Source organism: Peromyscus eremicus, chromosome 1 (genome assembly GCF_949786415.1).
Source record: "Peromyscus eremicus chromosome 1, PerEre_H2_v1, whole genome shotgun sequence".
Taxonomy (NCBI): Eukaryota; Metazoa; Chordata; class Mammalia; order Rodentia; family Cricetidae; genus Peromyscus; species Peromyscus eremicus.
Window position 1 is genome coordinate 29,395,214 of NC_081416.1, and position 25,596 is coordinate 29,420,809.

General features: G+C 38.7%; 1 protein-coding gene across 1 annotated transcript in view; it reads right to left on the reverse strand.

Annotated features, from left to right (window-relative positions):
* Pten (phosphatase and tensin homolog) overlaps positions 1–25,596 on the reverse strand; it is a 66,225-nt gene that overhangs the window by 16,131 nt on the left and 24,498 nt on the right. Inside the window, exons 4-6 of the mRNA XM_059253767.1 lie at positions 13,901–13,945; positions 7,745–7,788; positions 5,391–5,629 (exon numbers count right to left, since the gene is read on the reverse strand). Coding sequence (XP_059109750.1) covers positions 5,391–5,629; positions 7,745–7,788; positions 13,901–13,945 — 328 coding nt within the window. The remainder of the gene's footprint in view (positions 1–5,390; positions 5,630–7,744; positions 7,789–13,900; positions 13,946–25,596) is intronic.

The window sequence follows — 25,596 nt, forward strand, 5'->3', positions numbered from 1 at the left end:
TGTTATTTGTTTTTTGAGACAGGATTTCTCTGTGTAGCTTTGAGCCTTTCCTGGAACTCACTCTGTAGTCCAGGCTGGCCTCGAACTCACAGAGATCCGCCTGGCTCTGCCTCCCGAGTGCTGAGTGCTGGGATTAAAGACGTGCGTCACCACCGCCCGGCCATATATTTTATTTTTAAGACAGGGTCTCATTTAAGACTCTGGCCTCTATCCTACTTCCTCAACCCCCAAACAGCTGAGATTGTAACCTTTGTAACACCACAGCCCAATCATTATAACCTCTCGATTCCTTCTGGGGGAGGGCTGGTCTCAATCATGCTACAGTATCTGAAGATGACTTTGAACTCCTGATCCTCCTGTCTCTACCTTCAAGTGCTGGGATTACCCAAGTATATCATGGCCAGCCTTGTTGCCTCTATTTTAATATAGTTTAATATGCTGCACGTGATTTTCTTGCGCAAAATTAGTACATGGATCTACATGAATCTGACTCAGGTGACCTAAAAACAGGAATACTAAGTGACTTGAACGAGGCCATACTTCTCTTAACTCAGTTTTTCCCATCTCTGAAATCTGGAGTACTATATCATGCTTCAGTTCCATGAAGTATAACTTACTTTAAACGGTACGACATGACCTACAAAATCTTTACTACAAGGGTGAAGCAGATCATTTCTAGCCGTTATTATTTCCTTGCCTAGATTGTAAGTGTTGAACCCTATTCTCCAATTCAGATACACGAGCCAATCAGAGGATTCCACTCCCTAGCAAGAACATTTGGTTCAAAGAGAGGTACATGCTAATTATTTAGTCCAGGAAAATCAGAGCCTGCACTGGGAACTTTTTTAGATCAAACTGTCGTTCTCTTCCCTTTGCAGTTAAAGTAGTTAAGAATGCAAGCCTGAAGCTGCCGGGACCACAGATGGGCATTACTTGAGGGATCCTTTCCGAAATATAGGCAAGAAAGAAAAAAGGAAGAGAGAAGAAAGGAGATTCCTGACAGCTGCTGAGCACTGAGGTTCAGACTTGAGCTTATAGGTTATATTAGTCAATAATCGTCCCTTCTGTTTAAGTTTACTTTAAGCTGGGTTTCTCTGACCTGAAACTGGAAAACTCACACATTTAAAGCAGCTATTTTTCTTTTTTTTAGGTGTTATTTTTCTATTTTAGGAATCAAAAAGAAAAGGGAAAAATTGAGTATAACTTAGTATAGCAGGGAGAATACAGGCTTCAAAATCAGGAAACATGATTTTGAGTATGACAAAGAGTATGACTTAGGACAGCTCGATCTTTGCAGACATACTTTGAATTAAGTCAGTCCTTCAAAGCATAAAATTGCACAACTTTATGAACCTATGGCCTGAACGACAGGCTAAAATAGTATGTATCAGAAGAGAACACTTTACCCCATGACAACTGATGTCACAGCAAATTCAATAACACTAAGAATTTTGTTTGTTTTGTTTAAGGACAGTAACCATAGCTTGTTTGGTTTAAAATAAAGAACAAGCAAGAAAATTTATGATATGAGGGAGTTTAATAAATGAAACAGAAAAAAAACTGATAACAGGTTATAAAACTTCACTCCTCAGAAAAAATAAAGAAATCCCTTGATATTAAAGTTAGCATTATTATTTTAGTAAATTTGACAAGCTGAGATACTGAGCTCATCCATCTCTCTCTCTCTTCTCTCTTCTCTCCTCTCTCTCTCTCTCTCTCTCTCTCTCTCTCTCTCTCTCTCTTACATACCTTTCTAATAACCAATTTGGAACCAAAGAAAGAGAAGACTGAAATCTTTTCAATCTTTTCCCTTAAAAGTTTAAAAAAATAAAATTAAAGCTTGTTTCACTTGCCATTACTCGAGGGCAGCAGAGAGCAGTGACTCTAAGTCAAGTTAATAACTGTGTCTTTAATGCAGCAGTTTGGGAAATCACTCCAAACTATGCACTCACCAGCATTCTTAAGAGGTTGTTCCTCTTTCTTCGTAGTTTACATAATGTAAACTATGTACTGCAGTACTGAAATCTAAGTGCATTGGCAAACAGCAAAGAACAAATAGGAACCAGCCCCAGAAGGTAACTTTCAGCATAGGGAGAGGGGTACCCTCGTGGCTTTGCATTTGGACAATTTGCCACACTTTCATAAAGTAAAATATCAACTATACAAGTAAATTATTTCCAGAGAAACGGAATAACAAACTTCTTTTGTTTTACTGAACAAAAGATGAGTCTTTGTTCCCCTGAGCAGTTATCTCATCCTTGGGACATTTTTCTTTATAGGAAGTATCAACTATTGGACTTCTCTGCAGTAGACAAACCCTAAAGTATTGTTTGGGCATTAAGAAGACAATGCTACATTTTATGATCAGCTTATCTATCCAATATGCACCATGTCTATATGTCAAGACCTAGTCACAGTATTTTGAGAAGCTATAAAAAGTCCACAAATTTTTCACATGCCAAGTGCTGCCTCCTTTAAAATAAGAAGAAAAAGAAGATTCTGGACCAAAACATAATTTTCTTCAGCTTCTTATGGTCCCTTCATACTTAAAATTAAGAATATAAGCAAAGTAATAAAAGACAATTCTAGTAAAACGAATTCTATACAAACTACAAACAGATTTTGAAAGTATTCCCCTCCAGTCATTTACAATTACAATTACGTAAGTGCAAATCCATAGGCTCAACCTAAATGACAAGAAGTGGGTAAACGTATGACTAAGGAGGGATTCTCAGCTACCATACGAAATGTTAGGTATTATTATGTCATTTTCAAGCAAAATTCCATTGTGTGTACTGCCACACGTTTTAAGAATAAAATCACTCTGAGTAATCAATTATATTTACTATAAGGTACTCACTTCTCAGGAAGAATTTCTCAGCTGTATTAAAACAGCTATACTGTACTCACTTTTCTTGTGATGAACAAGTTAAAATGCATCCATCATTTCACTACCACTCTGACCATTAGGCAAATGTGTGATGCCTTTTAAGGTTTGTCTAACTATTTATTTTTTGCTAATAACGTGTTCTATTATGGCATTTCCACACACATAGGAATCATTGTACTTCCTACTGATTCATCTCCCTCTCCCAAAGAGCTCCTTCTGCTTTTATGTCATGTAGCTGCCTTCCCCCTCCCCATCTTCTCTTGAGATCTCTTCCTCTCCCAACGGCCTCCTTTCTAGTTTGACAGTATGCACAAACACACACCTCCAATCTAGGTTCTTCACATGAATGAAAACAAGTATTTCTGATCAGGTTTGTTTTGCTTAAAATAAACTTCCAGTCCATCTTCTTATAAATGTCATGATTTCTTTTTCTTTTACATTTAAAAGCTATTAGAAAATTGCAAAAATAGTAAGGAAATGCACAGCATTATATTTATAAGATGTGCAATCTTGTCCTGTTCTCCTTATTAAACATGATCGTTTGCAAAGGAAGACATAAGACTGAGAAGCCTTTCAAAAACCATCAGCATCATTGAACCTTTTAGGAGAGCCCAGAAAGAGGTAACATCCTCAACAGTCTCAAAGTTCCATCTGCAGTACAGAACTTGCAAACTTGGTATTATACAAACGAATTGAACAACATGGCAAGGGACTCGCTTGTACTCTAAATGCTATCATGAACTGTATAATGCTGATCACAACAGTTCACTTTTCTGGGCCTTTATATCATCTATAAAGAAGCATTCCTGAGGTAGGGATATCTTAAGGCTTTTTATCTGTATCTGGCTTTCTAAAGCAATTGCAGCTTAAAAGACGAATACAACCATTTAGCAAACATGCCCTGGTCATGAATTTTGTTTTGGGGTCTGAGTACAAAGAAAAGCTATCAACAAAATTTTATGATTATATATAGACCATGCACATGTTAAATGTGAGAACATTTACAGTTTTCATCAGAGTTTAGAAAGAGGTATAACACACAGACTTGAGTCTCTCAATTGAAGCTGGTATTCTGGCTTAGGACTTTTTTTTTTTTTTTAAACTGTATCAAAGGTGTAATTTTGTAGAACTCATACCAGTCAACAGTCCTTTGACGTCCTTATACAAACTCAAAACAGCTACAAAAACAGGGTTTGAAAACGGGAGGTGAAAGAGAAGTGTAGGACCCAGGACCATTGCACTCACAGCATCATAGGTATCATCACCTCTATTTATGGTCCAAAGCTGAGCGAGATAAACTTAGGGCTTAAAAGGAAAATAAGAAAGAGAGAGAGAGGGTAGAGGAGGGGGGAGACAGAAGGGGAGGGAGGCAGAAGGAAGGAAGGAAGGAAGGAAGGAAGGAAGGAAGGAAGGAAGGAAGGAAGGAAGGAAGAAAGGAAGGAAGAAAGGAAGGAAGGAAGGGTGGCAGAAGAACAAATTGAATACTAGAATCTAGAATCAATTTTCAAATTGTCTTACTTCCTAGAGCAGCCATGTACAACTCTTTGACATTGCAAAATGATGTTGTCATTTACAAAGTCCACACTCCAGAACCATGCAATTGGATTACAAAAAGATTATAAAACAATTCAATGTTTAAATAAGTTTATGATCTTGTGATGGGCCACATTCACTGCTACCCTGAGCTTTTCAATTTATCTGGAGTGGTTTAGGCATGATCTTTGGAGAAGAAATACACAAAAATTTCTTTTATTACACATTTTTCAATTTACTTTCTAAAGAAATGGGTCTTCTGAAAAAGAACTTGTTTTTGCTTTAAATTGTACTACGGACTAAACATGTCACTCATTTTCAAGTCTTTAGTTTTCTGAATAACCAATGAAGAGAATCTTTGATTAGCTAACTATATTAATAAATATTCATACCAGAAAATGTTTTGATTTACTATTAAATTGAATATCATGCTTTACTAGGTAATGGCATTCAGGTTATCAACAAAATATATCTTGTTTTCATGTATGTCTCTGAAATATCAAGATTATTCTTTTATTTAATAAACTTCATAAAGATTTCCAGTATAGTTAGTGGGGAAGTTTGCTTCAGAGGCCACCTTCAACCATATGGAGAGATCCTATCTCAATAAAACAAAATTTAAATTAGATACTAGTTCATCTCTTAAATGGAGAGATGTACAACAAATTTCTATTAGACAAGAAAAATAAGAGCTGGACACATAGACTGCACAGCACAGCAGCAAGATCTCAAATGTTCTCAGTACAGGGAAGGAAGGACAGAGATGTCAGGGGGTGAGGGATATACTAAGTGGATATGACTGGGGTAACAACAAAGTAACATTTCTCAAAACATCACACATGCACTGTGAGGTAGATCAGAATTTTATTTTTCAGTTACACCTCAATAAAGCAAGAGGGGGAAAGTCCATTTCCCAATAAATTCTTGGGTCCACAAAGATGAAAAGGGAAATAATAATGCAGCTTACCTTTTTGTCTCTGGTCCTTACTTCCCCATAGAAATCTAGGGCCTCTTGTGCCTTTAAAAATTTGCCCCGATGCAATAAATATGCACAAATCATTACACCAGTCCGTCCCTTTCCAGCTTTACAGTGAATTGCTGCAACATGATTGTCATCTTCACTTAGCCATTGGTCAAGATCTTCACAAAAGGGTTTGATGAGTTCTAGCTGTGGTGGGTTATGGTCTTCAAAAGGATACTGTGCAACTGTTGCAAAAAGATAACCTCAGTGTAAGAAAAGATATCTCCGCAATTTTTTATTGAAAAGTAGGTTAACTTTAAAAATGTTATATATAAACTTACTGCTGCTTAAAAGAGGCCTAACTTTCAGGGAAATTTAATTTATTGCTTATTAACCTAGTTTTTTAATAAAAGTCTTTTATTAATTCTTAAATGTATTCATTAGACAAGAAAACAAGTATTGTGCTCCTCACTCCACGAAGGAGGAATCTGCTATATGAAGGGAACACGTCACAGCATATCAGTAGAGCTGAATCCAAATGGATGTCACACAGGCCTCTTGTCAAGGAGTAACTTCTAACAAAAGGAGCAATAACAAATAGTACTGCATCATCACAAAACGTGTTCTGAAGAAAGCACAGATTATTAATTAATAGAGTCAACTATAGAAAGTAATGATTTTGTATCTCATAATAAAATTACTAAGTGACTTATTATTATTATTGGTTTTGTTTCTCAAGACAGGGTTTCTCTGTGTAACAGCCTTGGCTGTCCTGGAACTCACTCTGTAGACCACATTGGCCTCGAACTGACAGAGATCTTCCTGCCTCTGCCTCTCAAGTGTTGGAATTAAAAGTGTGAGCTACCACTGCCCAGCTAAGTGTCTTATTTTTAAAATAGCCTCACAAATATTGTAATTATATATTGATGGCTTGAAAGGCATATATGTGTGTATATACATATATGTACATATATATGTAAAATATAGTGTATATATACCCCCTGAAATTAATTACTCACAAAAAGCATACAACTGTAGTAACATTTATCAAATTAAGTTTCAGATTTGTTTTCACACACATTAAGACTCTAAGATGTTTTTGTTCCCTACAGTCAGAGCTGAGCTTTGTGATGGTGGTGTTATTGTCTAGAAACAAGGCTTCATTCAGCTCTATCCCTCTTCATTTTTATCTTACTAGTATCTATCTTGATGCTACTCTATTGAGATCCTTAATTCCTAACTAGAACTCTAGGGATGTAACTCAGTTTGCAAAGTGCTTGCTTAATAGTACTAAGCCCTGAGTTCATTCTTGCTCTGCATGAACACACAGCTGAGGATGAGGTGAACATCTGTAACCCCAACACTTGGGAGGTAAAAGCAGGAGGAAGTGGTAAAAGCAGGAGGATCAGGGGATCAGAAGTTTGAAGTCACCCTCAGCTACACAATGAATTCAAGGCCACCCTGGGGCACTGAGACACTGACTTAAAATTTCAAAAATAAAATAATAATCCTGATGGATACTGTTGTTCTAATTATCTGATATATTATCTAATATGCAAAACTTATGACAAATCCCAACCAAGCCATCATAAAATGGGATAAGAACAGTCCATTTGACCCTCTCTGTGAAAAGACAGCTCTTTGGTAAACAATGGCATGCAGTAACATAGGTGGCAGGCTAGCTTTCACTTAATCATCTTACTAAATGTACTCCCAATCTCATTTCACAAGTGACACACAAGACCATCAAGACAGTCTATTAAAATGTACATTTAAAACGAAGTAAACTTCTATTGTGGCATGCTTCCTAATAAGCAGTAGCCTATACCTATCCCACAAAAGAAAGATTCCTAGTAAATTGTTCTCACGTAGTTCTTCATGCTTCGCCAGTTCTCAGACCATGGTTAACATGCGTGCTGGATGATAAACATCAATCCATCGCTTACAGTACCTACCTCTTTTTGACTTCCATGCCAGTCTCTGCAGGCTCTGGGACAGAACGGCCCCAGCTGCCCTATCCTTTCCTCTTTTATGTCATTCTTCTATATAGAAAACTTAAAATGGTTCCGCTGTCTTCCTGTAATTGTTTACAATGGCACCAACTGCCCCAAAGAGCCAATAAGCCCCTCCTTATCCTAGTTTAGTCTAGTGAGCTCCTCTGTTCTCAATCTACTCTGTGATTTAGCTTTCCTGACAATTTTGATAGGTCTATATATGACCTAAAGAACAACTCTGAAACTAAATTTACTTTTTAATCTTAAAGTTTTTATCTCAATAATCTAGATAATTATCACTAGGCAGTAAAAGACAGTCTATTGGTCTTAAGTTACACAATATACTATGGTTGTATTTATACATACCTCTGCAGTTAAATTTGGCGGTGTCATAATGTCTTTCAGCACATCTACAAGAAAGTTTAAATGTGGCATAAAGTTACCTTTCACACTTGGAGGGCCCAGTATTACTATTACCAACATTTGTTCACCCTTATACTATGCCAGGCATCGTGCTAAGTGTTTTTATATCCACTATTTCAGTTAATTTCAAGAATTCTAAAGTAGGTACTATTATTATTATTATTATTATTATTATTATTATTATTATTTTGTAATTAAGGAAACCAAAGCTTAATAAAAAGGTTAAATGTATGCATGCAATTAGAGTGCATGTATTTGTTCATACAATTTGTGACATCAACATGCAACACTTTGAATTCAACTGCACTGACCCTGTAGATTTCTTGGATGAAGACTGTACATGCCTTTAGAATGTGTTTATTTCACAAATACCTGTGAACAGCTACTTTCAATGTTATTTTTACCTGACAGGTGATCATATACAATCTTAAACCATTAAAATATACATCTTAAAAATAGTCAAACATAAGAAAATGTAAAAGACAACTGAATGATACTAATTTACGTAACACAATGCTTACTAAAAATGGTAAACCAGACCTTTATCCTTTTATATACAAATGTCATCTTTATCAATGATTTTAGTATCAGATCACAATAAAATAACTAAGTAAATAAAGTAAAACCAATCAGAATAGTAAAATGCTGACACCATTATAAAACATACACATTATCTTTTCAATAACACCAATGACTATTATTATGCAATTGGCTCACTCAAAATTAACAGGCTATGAAATAAGCATTAATAGGCTCAAGGGGGTAACCCTACATATTAGTGGGGTCAGCAGCATCCTGGTGACTCCAACTACTAACAAAATCAGACATTTAAGAGTTCCTAAAATAAACTAGGCGTGGTGGCACAGGCTGTAATCCTACCACTGGGAAAGCTGTGACAGAAAGATCGCATTGTTAAGATTAGTCTCTGCTATACAATGAGTCCTAGGCCAGCCTGTGCTATATAACAAGACCCTGTCTCAAAAAACCAACAAAGGAAATTACTGAAAACAAAAGTTGGTGTTTTAAAACAAGTAAAGTTCCATTACTCCTTAGCCCACAAACCCAAATCCTGAAGTTATAAGTACGTAATCTCAGTTCTAACAGACCCAATCTGGGGCTGCTCAACAACACACCTGCAGTAAATGATGAGCACTAGCCAATCCACCACACGGCTACTTGGATAACATAAAGGATATGCTTCCCTACCATTGTTCTGAAAGCTGAAAATTTCTGCATATTGAAATGTAACTGATCCAAGACTTCCAAATAAGCAGCTGTGGACCTGCATTGTACACTTGGAATCTACACAGCTCCTCAACTTTAAAGTTTCAAAACCAAATTAAAATGAAGATTGAACAAATCATATATAAACTACAGCCCACTGGATTTCTAACTAGTCAGACCTGAAGCAAATCAACTTTTGTATTATCACACAAAACAAAACAAGCTTTTTCCTTTTAGTGTATCACTTAATGTACTGATTTGCTAAAGAAAACAATTTATTAGATAATGATGCATGCATCCTTGCTAAATAATCTTGTGTTTGCTTATATAAAACTGAGACGGGAAGAAGAGAGCTGATCCATACACAGAGGAGCACATTTATACTTTCCTTTCCCCCTCCTTTGGTTTTTCTGAGTCAGAATCTTATATCCCCAAGGCTGGCTTTGAATTCCACTTCCCTCCTCCCTCCACCCCCAAGTGCTGGGCTTCCATGCAGGGCAGCCAGGTTCTGCTCTTTGGAGAGGCGCAATGGAAGAATCGACAGTGGAGCATAGGCAGGAATCATGGAGACACTCAAGAAAAAAATGAGACAGGAAGCTAGGCACATACCCTGAGAAACGGTCCCGTGACAGTTTACTAGAATACAAATGTTAGCTTCCTGCATAGTTGTCTCAATCTACGACACTTGCTCAGGACCTCCAAATGCCTGGTCTGAGGTCTAGGGTCTGGGAGAGTTCTTGTCTAGCAGGGACAAATCCGGCTATACCTCATCAAAGAAAAGAAAAGAGTGCCCCAGAGAAAGCCAGAGCAAACACTCTCCAAAGCCTGGTGTAATGACCACGGCTTATTACCATCACAAATGGTTCTCATGTATCAGCTAAGATGACGATATGGAAGGGAAAATAATGACAACAAGATAACAATAACATTACAGTAACATTCCTGTCTTCATCCTCACAATGATGTGACAGTTTATATCTCCATTATATAGATGAGAAAGCTAAGATTTAGAAAGGCCCTTAAAAGTTTGCCTAATCACACCAGGCAATCATACCATGCCACATGAGCTCAAGTTCAGTCTCCTTGGTCACCAAATTCCAACTTTTATTACTGTTTCGTTCAACATAATAAAAACACTCAAGTTTTACATGTAAAAGCAGTGACAAGTTTTACTCAAATAAGTCAAAGCCAGCACTAACATGAACAGTATCTGTCACTGAAGACAGACAGACCCAACAATTATGATTTGGTTGGGGAGGGGGAGAGCATGCAGCCCTGTGCAGGTGAGCATGGGGCATCCGGCATAAGATGCTGGAGCTTCATATGTAACAGTGTTCAAGAGAAAGGGTTGACAGGGTAAGGAAGAAAACTTTCACCTTAGTTAAAAATCTCTGCTATATATCCAAAATTCACATAGGAGTTCCTTTTAAATTTCTTATGGCATGTTAGCAATAAGTCACTCAAAATACTAAAATGAAAGATAGCAAATTAACAACTGAGACTTAAAATTTTCTTTATACTTAAAACTCAAATGACATCTTTGTCCTTACCTTAAATTGGCTTATATGAAAAGAAATGAAGGAGAATGAAAGAGAGAGGTTTTCCAAGGTGGAAACAGAAAGTAAAGGAAGGAGTGAGATTAAAGAGAAGTTTGCAGAGAACTGGGCCTCGGCATACAACTCCAAGGGTTGGAAGCTCTGTTCTTTACTCTTTACAATAAAGCTATCTCTACTTTACAAAGGAAATTTTTGTTTGTTTGTTGAGACAGGGTTTCTCCGTACAACAGCTCTGACTGTCCTGGAACTCACACTGTAGACCAGGCTGGCCTCAAACTCAAAGAGATCAACCTGTCTCTGCTTCCCTGAGTGCTGGGACTAAAGGCGGATGCCACCACTACTCGACACAGAGGAAATCTTAACAGATAAAAACAACACAGCTAAATGTTTGCCAAGAAGTATGTCAACTATTCATTAAAAGAAAACTTAAAATTTCGCATTCTCTGAACATAGAGAAACAAAAAATGAAATCTCACTCATTAAAAAAAAAACTGATTAATTTAAGGATGTTGCCCTTTTTTAAAATAACTTAGTAAATGTCCAAGGAAACTTAGAGATAAACAAGTGATTATCAGAAAGCTTATGCTAGTAGTTCTTCATCCACATACAACAGCTGTCGTAAAAGGTTTCATAAACTACTAATTATGGGTATATCCAGTAAAAAAATATTTAAGATTTTCAACTATCCAAGAAATAAATACATACCACCTATAATTGCTATCCTAAGACAAAAAGAAACAAAACAAAAACATCTGCTGCTGCTAGGCTCACTTGCCTAAAACCAGATACAGAGTAGGCAAGGAAATTAAAACAGGCCAGCAGTGGCGGAGGCACACCCTTTAATCCCAGCACTCGGGAGGCAGAGGCAGGCAGATCTCTGTGAGTTTGAGGCCAGCCTGGTCTACAGAGCGAGTTCCAGAACAGCCAGGGCTACACAGAGAAACCCTGTCTCAAAAAACAAAAAACAAAAACAAAAAAAGAAAATATAAAACACTGGACTTTGTAGGTGTTGAAACTTTTGAAGTGACTAAAACATGGAGAAGCAAAAACAAAGACCTAATTAACAAACAAAAGGGACTGCTGGCATAAACGGCGGGTAACATGCTACCATATGTACCTATGTGTCCTTGGCCACCTCACTTAACTTCCCTAGGCCTGATTCACTATCTGAAAGATGAGAAGGCTCTACTAAGTGATCTTGCAGGTCCTGTGCCGTCCTAAAGCCTCTGTACAGGTGACATGGGAGTAAGTTACTGTGCACTACAGGTTAGTCTCAACTAATAAAGAGATAGTTCATTAAATTGGAAATCAAATGCTTAGAAACAGAGAGTCTAGCTCCTAGGCTACAACCCAATGCCACCTTTAACTATACTAAAATAGAACAAAGGCGATAGCATAAGCCTAATCCCTAAATTCTAGAAGCAGGAAGCCACTATAAACAGGAATGAAAAGAATTTCCTCCCTGTTCTTTGGATATGTTAAACAGGCATAAAATTTCAACATAGGCAAAATGTGTCTTCTAGTGTCTTTCTACTTCCCTACTGGGACTCTAAATCTCCAGTCCTGACAGTGTGAGTCCAAAATGATTCATATAATGAATTTCAGTTTTCAACAGTTCTTGTCCTTTTTTCCGTCAGCTTCCCAATGCAGCTTTTGAAAACAGTTTTATAGTTCTCCTATACACCTTTTATTATTATAACCCCACCTAAGCCAGCACATACCACCATCTGCCAAAAATGACTTACTGCTTATCTCAAAGACCATTGTGCTATCAATCTCCTAACTTGCCATGCTCCAGCCTCCTCAGCCTAATAGCTAACCCCTATTGATTTTGATTAGCAGAAAAGCCTAACAGGAATATTTCAAGATCTTCAAATGTATATATATGTTTGCAAAGAAAGATGTATCACATATAACTGAAACCCTAAAATTAAAAGAAAGAAAAACTCCAAACCAGGTTATGTAACAGAGAGGGATTGAAGATAGAAGTTATCAGAAGTAACCACAGCTTAAACATCTCACTCTTTACAAAACCTTCCCATGGGGCCCAGTTACTATGGCTACAATTCTGTTACTGCTCGCTCCTATAATACTTTGCTGAACTCTGGAATTAACTATATGCTACTTGAGGACTGAAAGTATCCTTGTGAGCACTGTATCTATATATTTTATCATGACTAAAGGGATGTCCCTAACTAAACGGCTGCACCTTTCAGAATCTGAAGTCAGTAAAAACTACGAGAAACAATATTGATAACTACTGCACATAAATTACTAAATCTTATCAAAACAGAAATATTATTAAAGACTGAAAGAAAAAAAGCAACATCCAGCAATCTAACAAGGCACAGAAAATCCTCTGAATAAAAATTCAAATGCCTGCCTGCCAGGTAGTGCTCGTACACACCTTTAATCCCAGCACTGGGGAAGCAGAGGCAAGTGAATCACTGTGACTTTGAAGCCAACCTAGTCTACAGAGTGAGTTCCAGAATAGTCAAGGCTATATAGAGAAAACCTGTCTCAAACCCCACCCCAACCCTCAAAAAATCAAATGCCCACTGGAAGCAGAAGAGAGAATATTTGTGCTTATATCTGATAGAGTAATATAGAAATTGGTAATTGGTAATTGGTATTTAACATTACATAAAATTATCCTGCTGTATAAATCAGATATAAAAGACAAAAGGGCATATAGAAAAATAATAATTTATGCACCTTCTAAAATTAAAAAAAAATGCTCAGTATATGGGGGAAATAAAAATGGTCTTCAAAGACAAAAATGTTTAATGATTTTCCCCCCCTTTCTTTCTCTTTTTCACAGCTCTACTCCAAAAGTCAAAAGAAAACAAAGATGTAAAGGTAGGCCTGCAAGTTCTAATGGACAATCCCTAAAACCCTACACCAGATAATTAAACAACGCTGGGCAACTTACTTAGGTTATACACACAGAATACTCAAATGGCTGTTTCAGACAATTGACCAACAAGCACAGAGGATACAAAGGTCTGTCCACCCTGGAGTCGGCCTCCATAGAAGCCACCGCTAACTCTAACAGCAGCTCTGCTGGGGATTACATTTCAAATTATCACATGATTATGGGCTCAAGGATGGGCGAGACGCCAAGTCTTTTCAAGCAGATCAAGTAACATGAATGTGCCAGCACTGTTGTACCTCATCACCACACTTTCTAGATCCAACAATCCTCTCTCTCGGACTTCAACTGTCTTAGGAATCCAGTTCTATTAAAATATTTTTTAACTCCAATAAAGAAATAACTTTTATTTAGTTAACATACATACAAATAAGAAAACATACTTACAGATTGTATATCTTGTAATGGTTTTTATGCTTTGAATCCAAAAACCTTAAAACAAAACAAACAAACAAAAGGCCACCATTAACAAAAATGAGCTAACATTTCAAATTACAATAATATTGAGCAGGACTAAAACAGATTTTATTTTCCCTAATCTCAAATACTATTAATAACCCGAATGCATATCCTCTCCAACTTCATGTCATTCATTAATAATTATTACATTACACAGATTTATACAATCTGAAGTAGAATCAACTTTATCAAAAACTATTTTCATATCTTGTCTCCAGCCTAATAAATTATGGTAATGTCTTGAAAAGGCAATCTTAGCAATTCCCAAGTGTACCTAGCTCATACTGATTTCCACAAAAAGCATAAGCAATAACGTACTCTTTAAAAAAAAAAAACTTAAATTTTTTTAATGTTTTATGTTTGTTTATTTATTTATTTATTTATTTATTTGTTGGTTTTTCAAGACAGGGTTTCTCTGTGTAGCTTTGGAGCCTGCCTGGAACTGGCTCTGTAGACCAGGCTGCCCTCAAACTCACAGAGATCTGACTGCCTCTGCCTCCTACGTGCTGGGGATAAAGGCGCACACCACCAATGCCTGGCAAATTTAGTCTTAATGAAAAATATATGTTTGAAAGGTACAAGTAGCAATGTAATCCTATACAAAGTTTTTCAAGCATTTTTCACATGTGCATTCTCTCTTGTTCCTCACTAACACTGCAGGGGTGGAGCTTACATTTTACAGAGAAGGGAAATAGGTCTCAAAGAGGTAAGTGAAAGATTCAAACCCAAGGACGGACCATTCCTCAATCAGCTGTGAAACTAGACAATAATTACAGGTACCAAAGCACTGATTACACGCCAGATACTATTTTAAGCACTTTATGTATATAAATTTGTTTAATCTCCAGGCCTGTAACAGAAGGCTCAGCAAGGTAGAATGCTGAAGAATTAATTATAAGACAAAGGAGAAAAGACAGTTTCATGTAGCCTAGGCTAGTCCTGAATTCGCTCTGCAGTGGTAGATAAACCTGAACTTCTGACCCTCAATCGTCCCTCCATCCCTGGAGGACTGGGATTACAGGTATATGTCACCAAGCTGGGTTTACTCAGTGCTGGGGATTAAACCTAGAGCCTCATGCATGCTACAAAAGCATTCTACCAGTAGCTACATCTCCAGGCCCAACATGAGTTTTTCAAGATAAAGGGATAAACAGTCAGTAAAATTGACTTTAGGGGGAAAAAAAAAGACTCAAACAGAAACACACATATCTTTATGTAATTTTTAAATGCCAAAGATAACACAAGACCCTAAAGTCTGCTAGAAAAGAAACAAATGGCATAAAAAAAAAAGATATCAAAGATACTGTCATTAACAACACTAGCTTCTAAAAATAACTATATAAAGTCTGATCTTCAGGAAAAATTACTTCCAGCCTAAAACGCTATACCAAGACAGACTATACATCACAGGAGAGTATATAATACAAGCATTGGTTAAGCAACAAGTCGTTTTGTTTTCCATCCGTTATCTGAGAGTAGAAAAGGATGAAAGGTGATGACAGGTTCTAGGAACTGGGGAACCCGACTTGAAAAAGAAGAAATGAGAACCCCAAGAGGGATGGTAAAGGGGCATCTCAGACAGACTGCACACACAGGAAGGCAGTTAGTTCAGAGTCAGCACATCAGGAGACTTAGGAGAGGGGGAGACTGATGAGCACCAAATGTGCTCAACGACATGGGGGGGGGGGGGTGCCTGTAATCCCAGCACTTGGGAGCCATGACAGTCTGGGCTACAAGAAGAAACCCTGTCTCAGAGAAGGAAAAAAAAAAAAAAAAAACCCAACAAAGAAAAAAAAATATGCTCAACAACAGTGAGATTTATAGAACTGAGGGACAGGTTCGTGAATAAATTAAAACTGAAAGCACAGATCTTTTGCAGCTGTATTACAGTTTCCAGTTTTGTGGTTCTATGGGATTTCGGTGTGCAAGCATGTGCATCTCTGAATCTATGTGTTTCTTGTGCTTTTCCTTTGGCTCTTTTCTTCATTTTTGTTTGTTTTCTGCTATTCTGGTTTGTTTGCCTTTATCTTATATTATTTTACTCTATTATTTTTTCAGATGTCTCTGTTTTCTAATGAGAGAGAAAGAGTGTGGATTTGGATGGGGGGACTGGGAGGAGATGGGGGAGGGGAATCATAATCAGAATATATTGTCTGAAAAAAATCTATTTTCAATTAAAAAAAAAGAAAATTAAACAGTATGACCCAACATACTTGTGTCCTAGTCAGGTAACAAAAGTGGGTATATCCTTGGAATACAATATAAAACTAGAAGAAAAATACAGCAAAATATTAGGAACTTTATTCCTTTTGACTACTGCAGTTTTCTCTTTTTTAAAAAAAATATTGAAATGCTTGGTCAGTTCTCTTCTACAAATAATGTTTTTAAAGGAAACTACAACTCTGGAAATGTCAGGAAACAGGGAGAAAGTGTTCACGTAATTTTAGAGTTCACGTCAGACCAGGAAGGAAATACTGGCAGAGTGAGATACGATACTGATCTGTAAAACATTTCAAATGCTTCATTTCATCAACAGCCTGTGAATCTACAGAAGAGAACTAAAGAGAATTTAACTGTGTAAGTCAATAGGGAAACTATAAACTATTCTAATTTTTTAAGACAAAAGAAAGAAAAATGCTATTGCATTAAAAAAGACAAAACATAAAGATATACTTTAATGACTTAAAAACAAACCACTGAGTGACATGGTGAATGTGTGTTAGTTATCACAACACACTGTAAACCCAACACACAGAAGACAAGTAGTTATTTCTATGAGTCTGAAGTCAGGATTAGAGTGAGACACTGACTCAAGAAGCAACAGCAATCGTAATAACAATGCTATGGATTTGTAAGACTCTCTAGGATTCTCTTTTGCAATGAATACTTTTGCAATAAATTCTTCAAGACAAAAAAAAAAAGCAGTTGAGAGGTGGTAGCGCACGCCTTTAATCCCAACACTTGGGAGCTGGGGCAGGCGGGTCTACAGAGAGGGCCAGGACAGCCAGGGCTACACAAAGAGACTCTGTCTCAAAAAACCAATATATGCATATTGTGTAATATATACATTAATAAAGCAAAGTTAGCAATCAGTAATTCTGAACAAAAGATAACCTATCAATATCTGTAATCAATGCTTATCTGAATTTAATGGCATAGAAGGGAAGGGCATTCATTATAAAGCTGTGTCAACAAAAGGAATCAAAGCAGTTTCCTTACTTTTTAGAGCTCACAGAAATCATTACAGAGAAAAACAATACGAAAGAAAAATAAGTTGAAAAGAAAGTCAACACACACATAAACACCAAGTATGCACACCATGCCCAACTAGATTTGGTAATTTATAAACAAGAGAAATTAACTGTCCATAGCTCTGGAAGCTGGAAAGTCCAAGAGTACGTACGTGTCTGTACACACACACACACATACACACACACACACACACACACACACACACACGGAAGAAAAACTGAGTAAATAATATTAAAAACAAAAAACACAGTTTTTTTGTGTGTAAACACAGCTCCAAAGATCTGAGGGGGGGATAAAGTACAAGCGTTTCACAGGGAAGCTTTGCCATCCTTATGCTGACCAGCTAGCAAACACTAAAGGAGATCAGAAGCAGGTGTTTCATCATCATCATCATCCCCCCCCCCCCCCCGGGTCTCTCTCCCCTTTCTCTCCCTCTCTCTCTCTGTTAGATGCTGACTCTTACAGAGCTAGAAGCCAGGCACAGAAGGGATTCTTCAAAGATCTCACTGGAGGAGCTGATAATTCCCAGGCAGCCATCAGGATGTAGGCAGGGTAGCAGGAGCATGCATAGCCAGTGTCTAACAGCAAGGTCCTAAGCAGACTGCAGCCCCTACAAACCTCCTAGACATGCCATGTTTTCTAAACTTCCACTTTCCAAGATACGAACTTCCTACGAAGCATCATTCCTTTCTGATTAAATTAAAGACACTTTCTGTCCTTTGCAACCAAGAACTCATAATTATTTTCAGAGAATATTTCAAGTTAAGGTTAGTGAAATCATATTTGTGTGTCCCTATCCTTTAACAGTTGAACATGATGGTTTCTTAGCTAGCATGGGAGCCACAGCAAGACTACCAGAAGAAAGAAGCCCTTTAAAGGACACACGTGTGTGTGTGGGAGGGGGGTGATTCTCTCAAAGAACTTGATTATTTAGGGAAACATCCACCACTTCCCTCACTGTCCTCTCAGGAATTTCAGGACCACATTTGGCTCAGCTTTTAAGTCTGACAACAGAAAGAAAGGAAAAGGGGGGGGGGGGGGGCAAGAAGACAGTCCTTTCCACAGAGAAATGGGCAAAGTTGCCTGCAGAGAGGCAATACTCTCTAAACCTGCACAATCTAGACCCCTCTTTCATAACTATACCACACTTGAAGCAATTCTGCTATGCACACTACCCACTACTCTCTCTTACCTCTACTCCTACCCCTGCTGAACCCCTTCTTCCCAACTTTGATGTCAGCCGGGCAGTGGTAGCAGCTCTTTAATCCCAGCCTCTGAGTTTGAGGCCAGCCTGGTCTACAGAGTGAGTTCCAAGACAGCCAGGACTGTTGCACAGAGAAACCCTGTCTCAACAAACAAACAAACAAACAAACAAAAAAAAGAAACAACTTTGATGTCTTTGTGTGCATATTGTCTCACTGGGTTTAACTGATTAGGTGGCTTGCATGAGCATGGGAGATTTCTTATTAAATAAATCTAGATAATACATATTTCAGATGCTAGAAGTGTTACCTTCCCCCCCCCCAAAAAAAAGACCAAAACAAACACACACACACAGACACACACACACACACACAAAAAAACTAGTTAAAGAAAGAGAACAGAAAAGGCAGCACCAGAAGTCAACATTCATCTACCAAATACACTTGTAGAGCCTTTGCCATGTGCCCACTCAGGCTCTGGGGAGTCTAGACAAAGGCTGTCAGTTTCCACAAGTGTGTGTGTGTGTGTGTGTGTGTGTGTGTGTGTGTGTGTGTGCGCGCGCGCGCGCGCGCGCGCGCACGCGCATTCTCTCTCTCCTGTGTGTTGAATGCGTGTGTGGCACAGGGAGGCCAGAAGCAGACTACATACAGGTATTGCTCTATGACCCTGGAACTTGTTTTGTTTTTGAAACTGGGTCTCATTGAACCTGGAGCTCATTATTTTGGCTAAGCTAGCTGGTCAGCAAGCCCCCAGGATCCAGTCCTCTTTGCCATCACTGGTGTTACAGAAACATGCCAGGCCATTTGGCTTTTGCATGGCTTCTAGGAATCTGAACTCAGATCCTCATGCTGACACAGCAAGCATTTTACCAACTGAGCCATTTCCACAGCCCTGATTTTAGTTCTCATGAAGCAGAGTCTACTCATCCCAGCCCATAATGCACAGTCACTGATAAACCTCTACAGAGGCCTGCAACCAACTTGCAGAAGCCCAGGTCAGTGATACAGGCCATGTGTTCCAGTGTTAGCAATCTGTGTTCTGGTCACTAATTGTGCTTCTGATCACATATGTGTAGACAGGGAGGCAGCTGGTCTGACCACTCTTCAACCCCCACCGACTGAAGACTTGAGGGACTTCAAGCCTCCTTCTGCCCCTCCCTTTTTCCTCCTTTAAAAAGCCAAACAGTTCATAGTAGTAACAATGGAGAGCAATTAAACAGACAAGAGAAATGAGGAAGTCATCCCCTATGCCCAGAAAAAAGTCCAGGCTTTAACTTTATAGCATAAGCACATACCCAGCACAGAAATACCCACCTAAAGCTGGGCAAACTCTAGAAAAGGGGAGAACTGCTCCACTCCAGAAGAGCCAAACTCCAGTTTTTAGCCAACACATGCACACACACACAATTTACAAGACCAAGACAAAGACACACATGCACCCCCAAATAGGAAGTGTGCATCTCTCAAAGGGGGAAAAACTAGTCCAAAAAAATGTCTCTCAAAAAAACCTGACAGCAAATTTACTAGACAGAAATTTTTTTTTTTTGCCTTAATGGTTCTCAGAAAGCTAACAAATACATGGCTGAGATCAGGGAAATGATAAACAGAAATATCAATAAAGTAAAAGAAAGGAGAGTTGAGTGTGGTAGAAATCCCAGCATCCATTGGGCCGAGGCAGGAAAGGAAAAGACAGTTTCTGGGTTGTTTTTGTTTGTTTGTTTGTTCTTTAAAAACGGGGGGCACAAACAAGATGGCTCAGAAGGTAAAGATGGTTGTCATCAAGCCTGGAAATCAGGAGTTTGATCTCCAGGAATCACATGGTGAAGGAAAGAACTTTAATTTGACCTCTGACCTCTACACATGTGGCATGGCACAAGCACATCCCCAACACACAAAGAATGTAAATTTTTTAAAAATGAGAAATCCAGGGCTGGGAAGACACCTCGGTCAGTAAAGCACACTATTCAAAGGCATGAGGACCCAAGTTTAGAGCCCCCAAACCCACATGGAGAACAAGGTACAGTAGCACACACTTGGAACCCCAACATCAAGGCTACTGCCAAGGCTATTGTTTTCCTCCACAACCAGATAGTAAGGCCTATTGCTGGAGATACACTTACTTGTGTCATGGAACACAGAAAAACTGAGCAGGTGCCAACCAGAAGTGTCACCACTATTGACTAGAATTCATGGTGCTGGAAGGTACTTTGCACACTACTGGAGGAGAAAAGGAGTCATCAATATAACCCAGCTACAAACCCTTCGCCCTACAACAGAGACCTGCCTGCACGCAGGCATATATACTGGTCCAATAGTGGCACAAATGTTATGGGAGTAACCAATCACTTTTTTAAAATTAAATTTATTTAAGGCCCATTCCATAAGATGGAACTCATGTCTACCCCTTCTAAAGTGGCCAAGAACTTGAGGCTAGATATATGTTATGGGTCTGGGGGAAACCTACTATTATTCTGTAGAAGGAATATAAAAATAACATGATTCCTAACAACACATTGCTCTATTCACAGATGAGTGCATCACTCAGCTCTCATCAGAGCTTCTTTTTGGAATAGATGGTTATTAACACAGAAACCTACAACTGGACAGTTTGCAGATTGAGAGACTTTGGAGCACTGAATGGGATGTCTTTATTGAAACCCTTTCCTCAAGGTTCAGGGATCTGCACAGAAGAGGAAGGCAGACTGTAAGAGCTATAGGTAATAAATGACTCCAAGGACACAGTGTCTTCCAAACACAACAGGAGTGATACACATACAAACTCACAGAGACTGTCACAGCATGCACAATACCTGCTCAAGTTCAAACCAAACAAAATCCCAGGTGAAGCAGACACAAAGTCCTGCCCCTAACCAAGAAATTATTTGCAGTGATACCTACTGGGAAACAGAAAATCAGTTTTCTCCAACAGAGTGTTATTGGATATATCAACCACATTCCAGGTCTGCCCCCATGCCCAGGTATAGTTGGCCAACACAAAACAGACTCCATGTTTTTTATGCTGTTTTGTCTTTGTTTTTTGTTTTTCAAAACACAGTTTCCTCTGTGTAGCTCTGGTGTCCTGGGACTCATCCTGTAGACCAGGCTGTCCTGGAACTCACAGAGATCCACCTGCTTCTGCCTCCAAAGTGCTGGAATTAAAGTAAAGGTGTGTACCACCACTGTCCAGTGTTTGTTTTGATTTTTTCTTTTTTGAGAAGGACAAAGAAAAAGAATATGAAGTTGGGTGGATTGGGGGGGGGGTGCTGGTGAGAAAGATCTGGGAAGAGTTGGAGGGGAAAGAATATAATCAAAATATATGAAAATTTTTGAACAAAACTCTAAATAGAATATAGGAGTACATACTTGTAATCCTAGCCATGGCTGAAAAATACAGTAAATAGAATAAAAATAAAATGTATTAGAAAGAATCAAAAGTAGATCTGAGCACAAATATAGGAGTAACAACTTTTTGATTAGATTTAAGGTCTGTTCAATAAGATGGAATCCATATCTAACATTGTCAAAATGAGGCCTAGAGCCTGTGACTAAAAAGGTTATAGACCTTAGGTGAAAACCTACTATTACTCTGCTAAGTGGACATAGCAATAGAATGATTCCTAATGACTTATTGCTATACTGATACATCAGTATATCACTCAACCCTCATCAGAAAAGCTTCTTGTAGATGGCAATTAACACAAAGACCCACAACTGGTCAGCATGCAAAGAATAAGACTTCAGAATGTTCAGCCCTAAATAGTACTCTGTATCACAGCCCTCCCGAAAGGCTCAGGGATCTATGAAGAAGAGGGGCAGAAAGACGGTAAGAGACAGGTAAGAGGTAACTTCAAGGAAACTGTGTTCTCCAGGCACAATAAGGCAGATGCTCACAGCAACTCTAACAGCACGCACAGACCTGTGAAAGCTCAGGCAAAAAAAAGGCCAGCATGCAGAGACGAGCAAAGTCCCACCCCGAGCTGAGGAGCTATCGGTATTTACTACCAGGAGAGGGAAAGTTACTTCTTTAATGGTGTAAACCACACTCCAGGACGGGCAACACACCTAGAAGTAACTGTCCAACACTAACTGGACCCGATTTGGGGAGAGTGGGGCAGAACACAACCTAAGTTATATAGGTAGGGAGGTTGGGGAGGATCTGGAAGGAGTGGAAGTCGGAGGACAAATATGATCAAAATACTGAAATCAACTTACTGAAGAAAAGTAGGTATTAACCAACCTATAGACACTATCAACTGGGCTAACCTATTTACCTTGAGGATTCCAGAAAGAGATTTATTTGTAGAAGTAATAATCAAAAACTTCTCAAATCTGATGAAAGATATAAATATAAAGAAGTTGTGGCTCAATGAAACCACAAGTCACAAAAACTCAGAGACTTACCAGACAAATGATGCTCAAACCATCAAATGACAAAGACAGACTGAGGATGTACCTCATTTGATAAGAGTGTTTGCCTAACAAAGCCCTGGGATCCGTCCCCAGCTCTGCACAAGCCTCTCATGGTGGTGCTCACCTGAAATCCCAGCGCTAGCTAGGTGGAAGCAGGAGACTCAGAAGTTCAAGTACATTCTTGCATATATTAGAGAGCTTAGGCCAGCCTGTACTGTGAGACGGCTGTCTTTACAAAAACTCACAGTCAGCTGGGCAGTGGCGGCACACACCTTTAGTGGCAGCACTCGGGAAGCAGAGTCAGGAGGATCTGAGTTCGAAGCCAGCCTGGTCTCCAGATCTGAGTTCCAGGTCAGCCAAAGCCACACAGAGAAACCCTGTCTTGGGAAAAAAAAAAAAAAAAGAAACAAAACCTGCAGAATGAAAGAAGCAATTTGTCACAAACAAAGAAGCCTCAGTATCAGCAGATTTTTTTTTTTCCCTCAGAAATCTTGAGGAATAGGAAGCAAGGATACAACAATATTTAAAGTCCTAGAAGACAAAAATATCAACCAAAAATATCCAGCAAAACTGTCCTTCAAAAATGAGGAATACTGGGCTGGAGAGACGACTCAGTGGTTAAGAGCACTGACTGCTCTTCCAGAGGACCAGCACCCATACGGCAGCTAACAAATGTCTGACACCCTCACACAGACATACATGCAGGCAAAGCACCAATGCACATAAAATAAAAATAAGTTATTTTTTAAAAATGAGGACTACCGAAATAGTCCCAGGGAAACAAAAGTTGAGGAAACTTATTACCACCAGACTAGTCCTTCAAAGAAATGCTACAGGGAGTCCTTCAAGTGGGAATGGTACAACATCTCACAACACAAAAGCTTCCCCTTTTTTAGAGGACACATTACACTACATCCTCCTCCCACAGTGGTTGCCTAAAACTGTGGACACACATACACTTTTCCTACACATATTTACCTATGCTAGTTTAATAAACTAGGCACAGAAAAACATTAACAGTAATATTTAAACACAACAATTTTTAACGCTGTAATATAATGATATTTATATAAATACAGTACTTCTCTCAAAAGAGGAAAGGCAAATAGTGTTTTTTGTTGTTGTTGTTGTTTCGGTTTTTCGAGACAAGGTTTCTCTGTGTAGTTTTGGTGCCTGTCCTGGATCATCGCGCTGCAGATCAGGCTGGCCTTGAACTCACAAAGATCCGCCTGCCTCTGCCTCCTGAGTGCTGGGATTAAAGGCATGCAGCAGCAGCAGCAGCAGCAGCACCACCACCACCACCACCACCACCACCACCACCACCACCACCACCACCACCACCACCACCTGGCTTGACAAATAGTATTTTTGAACCACTATTGACCACACCTAAGCTGAAACCTCAGATAAAGGGAACTACAGCAACTTGAAGCTACAGGACAAAATAAAGAACTCTGAGAAATGACAATTACAACAAAAAAGATCAACTCTAACAGTAGTATAACTTTAGTTTGTAATTCCACATTTTGTTTTCCACATGATTTTAGACATGGTATTTTTAAAAATCCAATTATTAAATTATGGCTATATGGCATTAAAAAGACACAACTTTATGGTTTTTTTAAAAGCTAACAGGAAGCAAGGGTGTAACTATACAGGAACCAAGGCTTGAATACTTCTCAAGGTAAGTTGGTATTATAACTTCAGGATGTTAAATGAAATTCCTACGACAACCACAAGGAAAATAGCTCCAGAATAAAACACCAAGAAATTGAAACATTTCATTATAAAACATCAACTGAACACAAAAAGCAGTCAGGCAAATCAGAAACAAATAGCAAACTGTAGGACACTAACTCTCCCTGTATCCGTGCAAACAAGTTAAACCCTCCAATCAAAAGACAAAGACTAGCGGAAAGCATACAAAAGACATGATCCAATAACATTCACACAACACACAGCACAAACCGATTTTTAAATGTATAGGCACAGATTGAAAGAGGGCAAAAAAAATGCTATGTGATAATCAAAAGAGTGAGAGTAGTATCAGAAAATATACTAGATTTAAAGTATGAGATAAAAAATAATAAAACTATCAACACATCAAGAAGATTTTAATAATTGTAAGCATTTAGACATCTAGTGAGAGGCACAGTCATTCCTCTGTAATCCCATAACTTGAGAGGCAGAGGCAGGAGGATCAGACGTTCAAGGCAGGCCTAGACTACATAAGACCAAACAAATATAACAAAATGAAAATAAGAAATAGTTCTAAAGTAATAATTGCACACTTTGATATATACAACACTTCAACACAATAGTGGAGAGACAAGAAAAAGTAGGACTTGACCAGCACAGTAAAGCCTACCAGCTAAGACTGCCCCGCCACACCCAGCTCAGCAAGAGAAGACCCACTATGTTCAGATAAAATTCCCCCACACACACCCAGCTCAGCAAGAGAAGACCCACTATGTTCAGATAAAACTCTCCCACACACACCCAGCTCAGCAAGAAAAGACCCACTATGTTCAGATAAAACTCCCCACACACACCCAGCTCAGCAAGAAAAGACCCACTATGTTCAGATAAAACTCCCCCCCAACACGCCCAGCTCAGCAAGAAAAGACCCACTATGTTCAGATAAAACTCCCCCACACACACCCAGCTCAGCAAGAAAAGACCCACTATGTTCAGATAAAACTCCCCACACACACCCAGCTCAGCAAGAAAAGACCCACTATGTTCACATAAAACTCCCCC